The sequence below is a fragment of the Eurypyga helias genome, unplaced genomic scaffold (genome assembly GCF_000690775.1).
Source record: "Eurypyga helias isolate BGI_N326 unplaced genomic scaffold, ASM69077v1 scaffold9599, whole genome shotgun sequence".
NCBI lineage: Eukaryota > Metazoa > Chordata > Aves > Eurypygiformes > Eurypygidae > Eurypyga > Eurypyga helias.
This window is the reverse complement of record NW_010270175.1, coordinates 4,224-17,070: the sequence shown is the minus strand read 5'-3', so window position 1 is coordinate 17,070 and position 12,847 is coordinate 4,224. Positions and strand designations below refer to the sequence as shown.

General features: G+C 35.9%; 1 protein-coding gene across 1 annotated transcript in view; it reads right to left on the bottom strand.

Annotated features, from left to right (window-relative positions):
* Window positions 1-12,519, bottom strand: part of NBEA (neurobeachin) — a gene marked incomplete at its 5' end in the record, with an annotated part of 91,589 nt that extends 79,070 nt beyond the window's left edge. The window contains 2 exons of the mRNA XM_010158354.1: window positions 11,764-11,897; window positions 12,322-12,519. Coding sequence (XP_010156656.1) covers window positions 11,764-11,897; window positions 12,322-12,519 — 332 coding nt within the window. The remainder of the gene's footprint in view (window positions 1-11,763; window positions 11,898-12,321) is intronic.
* Between the last annotated feature and the right edge of the window lie 328 nt (window positions 12,520-12,847).

The window sequence follows — 12,847 nt, the reverse complement described above, 5'->3', positions numbered from 1 at the left end:
TGATTTGACCAGGACTATCCCAGGATTTCAACATCCAGTCCTGCGGCTTGCAGTTCTAGCCAAAGGTTTTGCAGTTGGACGAGGCAGGAGGTGATGAGTGGGATCCAGCTGACAGTGCTAGAATGATCCAGGCAGGGGCTGTGTCAACCATTTTACCATCCAGAGTGACTGCTAAAGAGCAAAATTTGCAGCCACTAGGTATATCATCATTCCACACTTTTCAGTCCCTAGAATCACTACTACTGCAGAAATGAGGCATTCAATGGCTGAACATGCACACGGGCAGCGATGCCCACCACGAATCACAGTGGAGCAACACCAGGCTGGAGAACTTCCTTCATACCTTCTCCAGACCATAAATGAGAATAATGCCTAGGCCTGACCAAATGAAGGTTGAGAATCACTTTCATCCAGTTAGGAAAGCACAGAGAGAATCCAGAGGCAAAAAGGAAATCACCCAGCAGCCTATCCCAGTAGCATCCATACGCAAAGCACTCATAAAGCACAGGGAGGAAAAAATAGCATTCAGAAAAGGTTGCAGTTTAGAAACAGAAGAGATATGAAAGACTTCAGGGGCAGACTCGGCAAGAAAGTGAAACAATGGAAATACATGACAGATCAATGTACCATGGGGAAAAAAAAAAATCGCAATTGACTCTTGGGTGGTGAGAGGGAAAGAAAAATACACTCATCTGTTGCTGAAAATCCCAGCAGAAAAGGAGAAAAAGAAAAAACTAAAACCATTTATGAGAGGAAATGTTTAAAATTATTTTTCAAGTGTCTCAAAACGTTAGGTGACAGAAGGCATTGTACTGCGTATACAATACAGACACGAAGTCATTATTCCTTTTCTAAAAATAAAACGGGTACAACACTTCCCAGCTGTACAGAGAAATATCTGCAACCATGAAAGTTCTCACACAGGTAGTGGGCACAGGCAAGGGTGAGAACTGTGGCTTCTGCAGCTATGAAAAAGTGAATTAAAGGAAATACCCAATCTGCAGTTTATAATTTTCAACCTTACTTACAGTATCTGGCCAGCTAAAAGGTCGCTTGCTCTCCAAATACAACCTTTTACTTTGAAGTAATTATTGAGATTGGTTAATCCATGCCAGCACCAAAAAATAACCAATGTGCTGAGGAAAACAAAATCCATTCTATTTGGTGAGCAAGGCTGCCATGCGAAAAGTACACGATGTAGGCAAAGTACATGCTGTGAACATGAAATAGTGCCTTGTTTTGCTTCATTGTTGAATGGTCACAATAATCAGGCTAAAATCACATACAGAAAGCTCCACAGAGTGTCGGCAGTAAAAGAACACAGATAATATCCATTTACAGGACTCTAAAGCTTTTATCAAAACAACCTGTCAAGCTGTCACATCAATTTCAAACCAGGTTATATGTACCAATTTTTTCTTACCCTGACTGAAAGTTTCTATTGTATTTGTCATTTAAAATGAGATACTCATCATTTTTACTCCATGACAATCCATAAGAAGCTCATGTAAATGGTTGAAGTTTTGTATTTAGAAAGTAGTTTGGTTGGTTTGTTTTTTTTTTTAAATGAATACGTCAAAAAACACTCCATATATATGGTGCTTATTACCATCCTTTATGAGTAATCTTATGATTTGGTAACCTTATGGGCTGTATCAGGAGAAGTGTGGCCAGCAGGTCGAGGGAGGGGATTCTGCCCCTCTACTCTGCTCTGGTGAGACCCCACCTGGAGTGCTGCATCCAGCTGTGGAGCCCTCAACATAAGAAGGATATAGACTGGTTGGAGCGAGTCCAAAGGAGGCCACGAAGATGCTCAGAGGGCTGGAGCCCCTCTGCTATGGGGACAGGCTGAGAGAGTTGGGCTTGTTCAGCCTGGAGAAGAGAAGGCTCTGGGGGGACCTTATTGCACCTTCCAGTACCTGAAGGGGCTACAAGGAAGCTGGGGGGGACTGTTTGCAAGGGCCTGTAGTGACAGGACAAGGAGTAATGGGTTTAAATTGAAAGTGGGGAGGTTTAGATGAGATAGGAGGAAGAAGTTCTTCACAGAGAGGGTGGTGAGGCACTGGCACAGGTTGCCCAGAGAAGCTGAGGATGCCCCATCCCTGGAAGTGTTCAAGGCCAGGCTGGATGAGGCTTTGAGCAACCTGGTCTAGGGGAAGGTGTCCCTGCCCATGGCAGGGGGGTTGGAACTAGATGGTCTTTAAGGTCTTCCAACCCAAACCATTCTGTGGTTCTATGATTTAGGAGGAAACCCCATTTTGTATGAAGTTAAGAAACAGCATGCATCTTTGCAGGATTAGGACCTAAATTACAGTAACAAATACTATTAATATTACATTGAAAAGTAAAAGAAAGATATTTTTTAAATGGATTTAAAAGATTGTTACATCATGAACATGGCACCAGACTTAAACTTAACAGGTTCTACTTCCACTTCTCTAAGTAATTTATCAAAAGCCTCTTTCTTTGTATTGCAGCCTATTTGTCCATTCTATGAACTTAGATGTAAACTTATGGGCTGGAGTTATTCTTATCTCATATAAATATAAAGTCTACACAATTGTTAGAAAATTCAAGAGAGGTCTGAATATAAGTTAGAAGACACACTGACATCCTAACAATAATGATTTTTCTCTCTTTTCTTCTTTTTAAATACATATAAAACACACCAGTCAATGCAGAAATCATCAGTGGCCAGTTAATATTTAACTATGCCACAGATACAGAAACATACAAGCTAGTTCTATGCAAGGAAGACTGAATCAACAGTGTTTATTAATTCAGCTGCAGATAGAGCCCAAATATCACTTTTGAGATATTAATCATCTTTATGCTGGGTATTGGTGAACTGATTCATCCTGCCTGCTCACATTAGCTCTGCAAAGAGCTACCTTCGCTGTCACTGCAAAATGATGCCAATCCTTCTAGTTCCAGGAAAGCGTATTAATTCAGCCAATACTTCTGTGAATGAGCTATGCCCTTTCCTAAATCCAAAACGGCTTTTAACATCTACTGAAGCAGACACATAAAGACTTCACAAGCCAGCTCTGCAGAGTCAGCTTAGGTCCGAGAGCAGTAACGCTAGCTTCTAATCCTTCTGCATTATCCAAGATTGCCTCCATAAATAATGGACTTAACTGTAGTGTATGGTAATTCAAATCTTGGGATAGCACACATGCATGCATCATTACACTTTACACCTTCACGCACATAAAAAATTCCAAGTACCAGAAAAAGCAGCAGTTAAGGAGAACGACCTGGCACACGGATGCACAAAGTAGTTTGAGGTGTATAGGAGCACAGTACTGATGAAAATTACCACCATAATTAAATGTAACTAGCAGTTTGTCCACATCATTATGAAGGAAATAACGCAATTAAAAGCTCTGTGATATTTTAACTGATAGAAAAACTGCAAAATCAAAATGGAAGCATTTTTTAAATTCTCACTGCACATACAGAACTGAAGCTACTACTACGTGAAGATGATGATGATCAGACAGGCAGAAAACAGATTACATGCTTAGTCTGATTTTTTTTCCAGATATCTTGCTTACACTCATTTCAGGTGAAATGTATTTTTGTGGAGGAGAAAGGAAGGAATGAAACTACACTAGATAACAGTTTGTTTTACAAAACACTGTTTTTACTTTATGTTACCTGTCTTATACTTTATGCTAGCGAGCATTCAATCTACCTAAGAAGGCACAACAATTAACTATTCTCAGATAAGCTTTCCCAATGTCTTTAAAAATTCTCTTTCCCCACACGTTCAGACTAACCTCAAGCAAAGATTTAAGCGTGTGTGCACACGTGGGTATATATATCCACACTCACATCTTTTCTCCTCAATATTGCATTCTAAGAATTTAGTCTTCTATAGACCTGACTGCCTAATTTAAAGGACTCTATCCAGAACTTCTAACATATTTCTAAGGACAGTCAATTTATGAGGTCATCTTAGCAGCAGAAAATAAATTATAGCTGAAGATTTTAAATATAAAAATATATATCAGCAGAACCAGGTTGCTAAAATTATGCTTTTAGAAAGGCTGCTGTTGACACAGAGGAAATAATATTGGTTAGAAGACTTGTCTTCTAAGATGAACAATTTTTCAAACAGAATTTAACAAACTTACCAGTAACTAAAATGCATCGGATTGCTGCAGGACCCACATTAAACTTGCAAAATTCTGTGCACTGCCACACAATATTTCTCTCCATTCTTGCCTATTTTCAACTCCCCTAGATACAAAGGCAGATATAAAGGATACTTCAGCCCATTCCTGCATCTCCTCTACACCTCACCCTGCCTAAAACAGATCAGTTTCTCTGCAGTGCAGCTAAGATACAGGTACACAACAAAAGTACTTACGTCAACCAACACTAAATCAGACAGAACTATGATTTCTACTGAAAATATAATTAATTTCAGGACAAAATTTTCCAAACAGTTTTACAGTGCTAAGAAGCACTAAAAAAAGTTGTAGACCAGACTATGAAGATTCTGTATTTTCAATGGTTATGATACTGCTTATTCTCTAATAATAGCATATTGTAGAGACAGTAAGCCTCTGGAATACTGTTAAGTAAAAAACTGAAGATTAATTACATTGTTTCAGCATTGCTTGATTTTCCCCTCAAACATACATGTCCCTTGTGAAGACTTAAGAAAAAAATTAAACAGGAGCACAGAATTGGTGTTCACAGTATACACTGATTGGTACATGTTCTTAAGGATGCTTTCATGTCTATATGTATTTATTGTATTTGTGAGGTCCCTACCTTTATAATCCAGACAGTTATTCTTATGACATGCACTGTGAAGTTACAAATACCACCAAGCTTATTTCATTCATCCAAATTCATATATAGACATAATATAAATAAATATTATGTTTCAATAATTCATCACTATGTGTCAACATTACAGTGTTTCAACATCAGTCCTCTGTCAGTAGTCACGCAATGTTACTCCTTAACTAAAAAATATACTACAGATATTCACAAAAACAATAGCTTCTGTAAAGAACAGTCTTCAAAATTCCAAAATATGACACTTCTTTCTTCATTAAAAATAAGAATAATTACACACATAAATAAATATTTCATTATCTCTACCCATTTATATATATGGGAATTTTAAAGAATCTTTTCATATTACCTGTAACAGAAGCTCACAGTGGAAATCTCAGAGTTACAAACTCCTTATGCTATGGCAATCATTGAGCAAGAAAGAACAGCCTTTGTCAAATTCTAAATTGTCTGGTAGTTCCCACTAAGAGAATAATTATTATTGCTTTGTGAATTATTACCGTTTTGTGGAGCCAAAATACAGGACAATTTAGATAAACTATTCTTATGGAACAAGTTTCTATGACTTCACTTACAAATGATGCATCCTATTAGGAACACCAGTCATATATTCAAATAAATGCGGATAACAAAGACTTTGGAGGAATAAAGAAAGCCCTAAAAGTCAGTAATTTGCTCCACTAAGATAAAAGTGAAATTTGTTGCCCAGAAACAGGTTGCCCAGAGAAGCTGTGGATGCCCCATCCCTGGAAGTGTTCAAGGCGAGGCTGGATGAGGCTTTGAGCAACCTGGTCTAGTGGAAGGTGTCTCTGCCCATGGCAGGGGGGTTGGAACTAGATGATCTTTAAGGTCCCATCCAACCCAAAGCACTTCGTGATTCTATGATGCTTTTTCCTGAAAAATTTACCCTAATTACTTTAAGTTTCATCTTGGATTGTGCATTACAAAATGCACCTTTAATCAGAGCAGGCATGTAGCGATAAGGATTTAAGTATGTTGATTTAACTTGAAGAGGTTATGTAAGAGAGAATGATGCAGGTTATTTGTTCTGTCTGATTATCTTTGAGAAGGATCCTTTATGAACAAATGCCATGTTCATGTGCATTTCCAGGTTCGCCAACATAAAAGGATTGTACAATTAACTACATCATAGGCTGTTAATATGATAACTTTTGAAAACTAATCTTAGCATAAACAGATAAATCGGTATTAAGAAAAATCATACACCAACAATTACTGGTTTGTTTCTAAACAAAAAATAATCCTAAGGTACTTGCCCCTTAACTTAAATTCAAAACACAATACTGGCTGTATTGAGATAAATAATAATTTTAAGAACAATAATAAGAAATAATAATTATATAAAATAATGAAGAATTACAATAAGAATAACAATAATAATAATGATTATTAACAGTTTTTTAAAGTTTTAAATTAGTTTGGCTGATTCATTAAGTAACTTGTTGCTTCACCAGAATATTTACTACATGTTTCATAGTATGGACTCAGAAATCCTCAGGGAGAAGCATTAGCAAAATATTAGCACAGCAGATGTGAGATGTTCTCCACTTTCTTACTTCCTTCCTTCAGGAAGAAAATCATAGCACAAAGGGTAAGCATGGATTTCAGAAGATGTTATGACTGCACTTATAATATAGGTTGGGAATACAAAAAAAGGGTTTTCATCAAGCTATATTCACTGCTAAAGCATGAAATCAAACACTTGTTCATGACTGAACGCAGTCAATTGCTCTGCTACTATATTACTAATTAATCATGTTCGTTCATTCTTAGTCAGTCATGGCCACTAAAGTCTGTGTGCTGCAAAGCCAGGAAGGGTTCCCCTAACCAAGCTGGAGGTAAGATAAACTCAGTACCATAGATGTGGACAGATGTGGGGATGGAGAGAAAGTTCCCATGAGCTACAGATATGGAAGCTCTCTGAAGTGCTTCCTTAGCTTCCAGTTTTACTAGGTTTTCTCTTTCTCCAAGCTTGTTGGAGAGAAAGTGGAAACTACTTCTTTCTTTTCCCTTTTCCACTTCTTTTTCTCCTAACATATGATGATGACAATAAGGGAAGACTACTAAACATATTTCATCTCAACTCATGCCATTGAACATGAGTCAGATAAGTAGGTGTGTGGGAGAATTAGAGGCAAGTCATTACACGCCACTGCTTACAGGCATAACATTTTGTTATACAGACGCCAGTCATAAGTTAGTCACCCTTAATAGCTCCTGTATCTTCTGGACGCTGTGGAGGTACTGCAGTTTGGGTGAGTACAAAGGATTTCTGCCACAAGATACAGTGATTATATTTTAATTATAAACTATCATCCAGGCACTCTGATTTGTTTTCCTGCTGTCACAGTTTGGGCAGATTCCACTACAACTCATTTAATCTGAACACAGGTTATACTAGAGATGTGAAATTTCAGGTGTGATATCTAGCCTCCTTCCCTTCAAAACCCATGAGGAGATGGTTATCAGCACCCGACTCTGCAAACTCTAAATTGTAGACTGGACTGGAGGCAGCTATCTACTGGGACTTGGTGCTCCATCAGAGGCACAAAGGTAAATGTAATGACCTCGGAAAGGATGACTTTTATATTTACTCTCAGGTTTATATACCTGGGCCAGCTGTTGCAAATGAGGAAATTCTTGAAAGACAAGACAGTACGACAGGACAGCTTAGGTAGGTAGGATACTACTTGGTATTCATCTTATTTGCTACCATGATCTTAAATTCTATAAAACTAATGACATTGTTAAGAATTATTGGAAACTCACAAAATTTTCATAAAATAAAATAAAATAGCATAAAATAAAATAAAAATCTCAAGACATCGAATTGTATTACCTATCAAGCTGTGCTGTTTCATATATGTGGAAGCTGATGGCAAGACTCCTTATTTCCTATCAAACTACTCATCAAGCAAAAAGTAGATGTAGCAACACTACTGATTACAGACAGGGACACAAAACCTCATCAACTGAATATAAAAAAATACTAAAAAAAGAGTACAAGATATTAATTGTCAAAGCAAAACACACTAAACATTTACAGAAAAAAGATGAATAACAGGATTTGAAATACAGCTGCTGCCCCCCTCACCAATGTTACCATTTCATGGACTTACAATAGGTGGGAAATATACCCTGTAGCAGAGATACCTATATTAAAGAGTAAAAGTACTGTCAGTAATAAAACTGAAAAGATGCCTACATTTACTTTGCTACAAATTTTAGGTGGGTGTATATATCACCTTTAAGAAAGTTAAGGTGGGTCTAGGCAATGCATTTAATCAGTATGATAAGCAGTAAAAGTATTTTTAGTTTTTAGTGTATGTCATCTAGGAAAGCCAGTTAGCAACTTCTAGAATAAGTATATAAAATAATTCTTGGAATGACTTCATCTATTTAAGGAAACAGCTACAGCTCCTTCTACTTTCGAATATTTGCCCACTATCATCCAGTCCAAAGCAACAATCTCATCTTAATTAACACTTGTAATTTATTCTGTGATGGAACTGGGTCAGTGCCAAAAAGCCCAATACCTTGTCAGAATCTGTCTGCGTGTCAGTCATCAGCAGACCCAAATGAATTCAAAACCATGCATGAGAGACCATAAGTGAACAAAGCAAGTCCTCGCTATCATATTACCCATATAGTAGAATCAGAGGTATCAACAACAGAAAAAAGCACTCTATTTCTTTTTTATTACATAAACACCTTATTTTTCTAAACTGCTGTATTTTCTATTCTAATCAGAGTATTGAAAGGCAGGATGAAAAGTAGCAGTCTTGGCAGTCAAGTTGAGGGACCCCTCTCCCGAATAATAGGTGCAGCACTTAATCTAAGAAAACTTACTTAAGATATAATGAACTCAGTTTCCATTCTTTTAATTTCAGCGTACGAGAGAATAACAATCTGTATTGTGCTCAAAAGCAGAATTGTAGGTTATTTCAATACTTGGTCTCATGAAGGATGTAGGTAAGACACACAGGGATATACACATTACAGGAATAATGAACATTTACAAAGAATACCATTAAACCACCAAGTTGCTATATTCACACTGCCATGCTTTATAATTTATAGTTTTATTTACAATGAATCTATTAATTTAGAAAAGATTATATTTGTAAGTAGATCAAAATGATGTTCACTCATAGTCCTGTTAACAGCCCATTCTAATGTTAAAAAAATGCCATTTAAATATTTGAGAACCTTGAACTTACTAAACAGATTTTGATATATGCAGGAGAAAAGGAGGTGAGAAGGATTCAGAAAAGTAGTCTGGAAATCTAGGACACTTACACAGGGCTATCAAGCTACTTACACTTCCCTCCACCCAGGAACGCATTAAGACAAAAGGCAGCACAGCTATTTAAAGGACAATGTCTGTGTCCCTCCACTTAGCCAGCAGGAAGAAGCAAGTTCTACAGCCACAGTAACATAACAACTCTTTGCAAGCATAATGGTCAACTGCCATTAGCATCATCTGGCAAAGGGACATAAAGCTTATCTGCTTATAAAAATAGATGGGTTGTAGTAGCTGAATGACAACCACTTTTCAGGAAGAGGCGGTGCAGCCCTCTGCTGCTGTTGTAGATAGATTTTCATAGGTAAGATGGTATAAGCAAGTATCTTACACAGTTCAACAACTGCATTTTAGAAAGAATCAAATAGAGAACAGACCAAAAAACAAGGGTAAAGAAGGAAAGGACTCCGTATGTATACTTCTTCACTTATTCTACTCCATAAATGAATCTTAAACTTAGCCCTGTTACTCATGTTTAGCCCCCTTTCACCATTATCTCTTCTTTGCCTTCAGCAATCTTTATTCCTTTATTTGCCTATTTCCTTGGGTCACTTAAACTATTGTTTTTCTCAATATTTACATCCTATTAAATTAAATGTAAGAAAATAACACACACACATACATCAAAACCATGGTAAGTTAAAATTTAAGTTACATCTCATCAAGCAGCCATTTACTTAAAAGTCTTTTGAATATATTTCTGAGTTAGGATCACATCTTGTTCTGTTCTACATTCGTACAATCACAGAGCACAATGAGTTACAGATCTCCTTTTAGAATACAATCTAATTATAGATGAAATGCATTGATTTATTCAAGAACAACTTTTTTCCTACTTACAGTTCAACTAACTCCAGAAATGTTCTGTACATTTTAAATTGAACTTTATGAATGTTTACTCTAACTGGAAAGACCACACACTTGGGAAGAATCAGCCTTTATCTTGACTTCTAAAACTAAACAGACCTAGTTATTGCTTTATCATTTATTACAGATTCAGCTACCTAAAGAATTTAACATATATTTTATTCATATGTATAGGCACATACACACATAATCTTCCATAAATTGGAATAAAGCATTTTTGCCTACTGCTGTGCCAGAAAATTAAAACATACAGGTATTTTTTTTTCCAATTTTGTTTCAAACCAAGTGTTGTTTTTTCTATTCCTCTTACTTCACAATACTTCAATGGAAAGTACATACTGGAAAATAGACTACAAAAAAGTAAACATCCCAGATGAACCAACACAACAACCAGCTTTTCTGTCTTTAACACTGAATGAAATAATTTGCACCAGTATAGTTCTTGAAAGTAGAATTCATTGTTTTTAAGACTGGAGCATTACTTCAAAGATTGTATTAAAATATTCTCATGAAATACATTAATCTGTGACACTACAGAAACAAATAAAAATCAGCAGCCATCTTAGTTACATATATTTGAGTTACCAAAGGGGAAAACAGAAGACTGACAAAACTTCAAAAAATTGATTGATTTCTTAAATTTGATTGAGACAAGTGATCTTTCATGAAAAGTTATACCAGTGTATCACTGTCAGTTAAATTTTTCAAAATCACTGTCAATTTTAGTATTATTTAATTATTTTTCAGTTAACTAATTTATTACTGAACTATCTAATGCAGTAAAAAATACACAGAAAAATTAATAACAGAGTATTTTAAGCAGTAAAATAAAAGACAAGTACTCTGTATTATGAATCTGTTTTGTAAATATATTCAAATACAAGAGTCCACTTACACTAAATACTGTTTTCGAGCAAGGTTTGGTTACATGCCACCCTACTGTGAAATACAGGACCAGTTCTTCAGCATTACCTTTTCAGTTTGGTTACCTCCAAAGGTTTAGGCCACATACTTTGTTCTGACAAGTTTAGATACCCTGTGTTTCCACTAGCATAAGAGCCTGCCTTGATGAGCAGGTGGCAAGAGATCTTCTTTGCAAAAATAACTATGGCTGAGCTAGCTTTGAACAAGGCAGCGTGGGTACTGACAGACTCCTAAGCAGTCATTTGCAGGCTACACACAGAAGCATTCATCTAACACCTGTGCAAGATTTTCAACCTAAGGGGTTACTTCTGTAGAATCAGAGCAGACTTCACGTGTTTTCAACTCTCTTGGTGTGTCCCCAGTCACTGCTGCAATGATAATATGGCCTCAAAATAATTGATCATAGCTTTATGACTTTTTGATCATGTATTCATATAGAAGATATCTTTCCTCAGTTTTGAATGTTATTATGTGTGAATTAAAATGACACAGACTTTGAGAAAGTTCACAACACTACACTGTCAGGTAAAAGTACATTGGTTTCTTTAAGAAATATTAAAAATTCTCACAAAACTATCCTTAAAGACTCTAGAGTGATGTGGATTCATTATTTAAACCAATCATTTTTATGCTAGTTCCATTTGGAATCATCAGATTAGTGCAATTTACAAATTTCTAGAGTAAACTATTTTTCAAAAATATTATTTTCAGAGAAACAAGGGTAAAATGTAAGTCACAGCATTTACAAAAGAAAACCAATCAAATGTTCTCACAACAAAACCGGAAAAATTCTTAGCTTAATCTAGTTTTTATCTTGCTTGAAAGAAGCTTACCAAACTGTTGTTTCCACCTGACTGTCATGCAGCTGTCGATTGTCTAACTGGGCAAACAGAGGAAAAAGAACTTGAATCCCTCCAATGGAATGAATTGCGCTGTGAATGGAGTGGGTTACAATAGCTTTCACATCCTAAATTGATAAAATACATAAATAAAAGGAAAAAACCTCAGTTAATTTCAATTTTAAAGGATAGCTACGAACATAACTTGGGAACACTAACACGGAATTGAGTGCAAACTAAATCAGACTTTTCTTAACTTATTTTCATAATTTATGTTTCAGTTACAGTCACTCTAATTGAAAGCAAACATTAAACAGAAAAATTTCAGTATCATGGCAGACTGTGCCTTATGCTATGAAGTATATATTTCTTAACAAAGAAATAATAATTTTTTGCTCTAGAAAGTGAGCAAAGAAAGAACAGTTGAAGTGATAGGTATATTAAGAGCCGAAATAAAACAAACTAGCCATCTTTTTGTACACTAGCACACAAATCCTCTTATTATCCATATAATGTTGAGCTAAGGGTAATTGGAGAACATCTATCACAAACCTGAAGCATAAGAGCATGGGGGGAGTGCACAAAAATTGAAGGATTTTCCTTTGGTGAGGACTCAAGGCATAGCTGAGCATCTGTAGCCTTCGCATTATAAGTAAAAGCAATGCTACTTGCAAGTTTCCCATCATAGAGCACTTGTTTATGGTGCTCAGCCAGATGAATGTCACTCTCAGATTTAAATTTGAATGTACTCTGGAAAAAAAAAAAAAAGGAAACAAAAGTTTTACAAAGGAAATATTTTAGACAAAAACCTTGCCAGAAAATGTATACAAAATGCACTGGATTTGAAAGGGAATATAGAAAGCATTAAACTTTGTTTTAACTTTCCAGTAATTTAATGCTACTCAACAATGATACAATTTTTTTATTTACTCATCAATGTGTCACCATAATATTTCTTATTTTATTTTTATGTCTCTCCTTTCTGTGTGTTAAGAAGTTTCAGAGGTAACTATCTGGAAAAAAATGTATCAGATTAAACAGCTATCAATATGTTAAAATAAAGACATTGAGCATATGA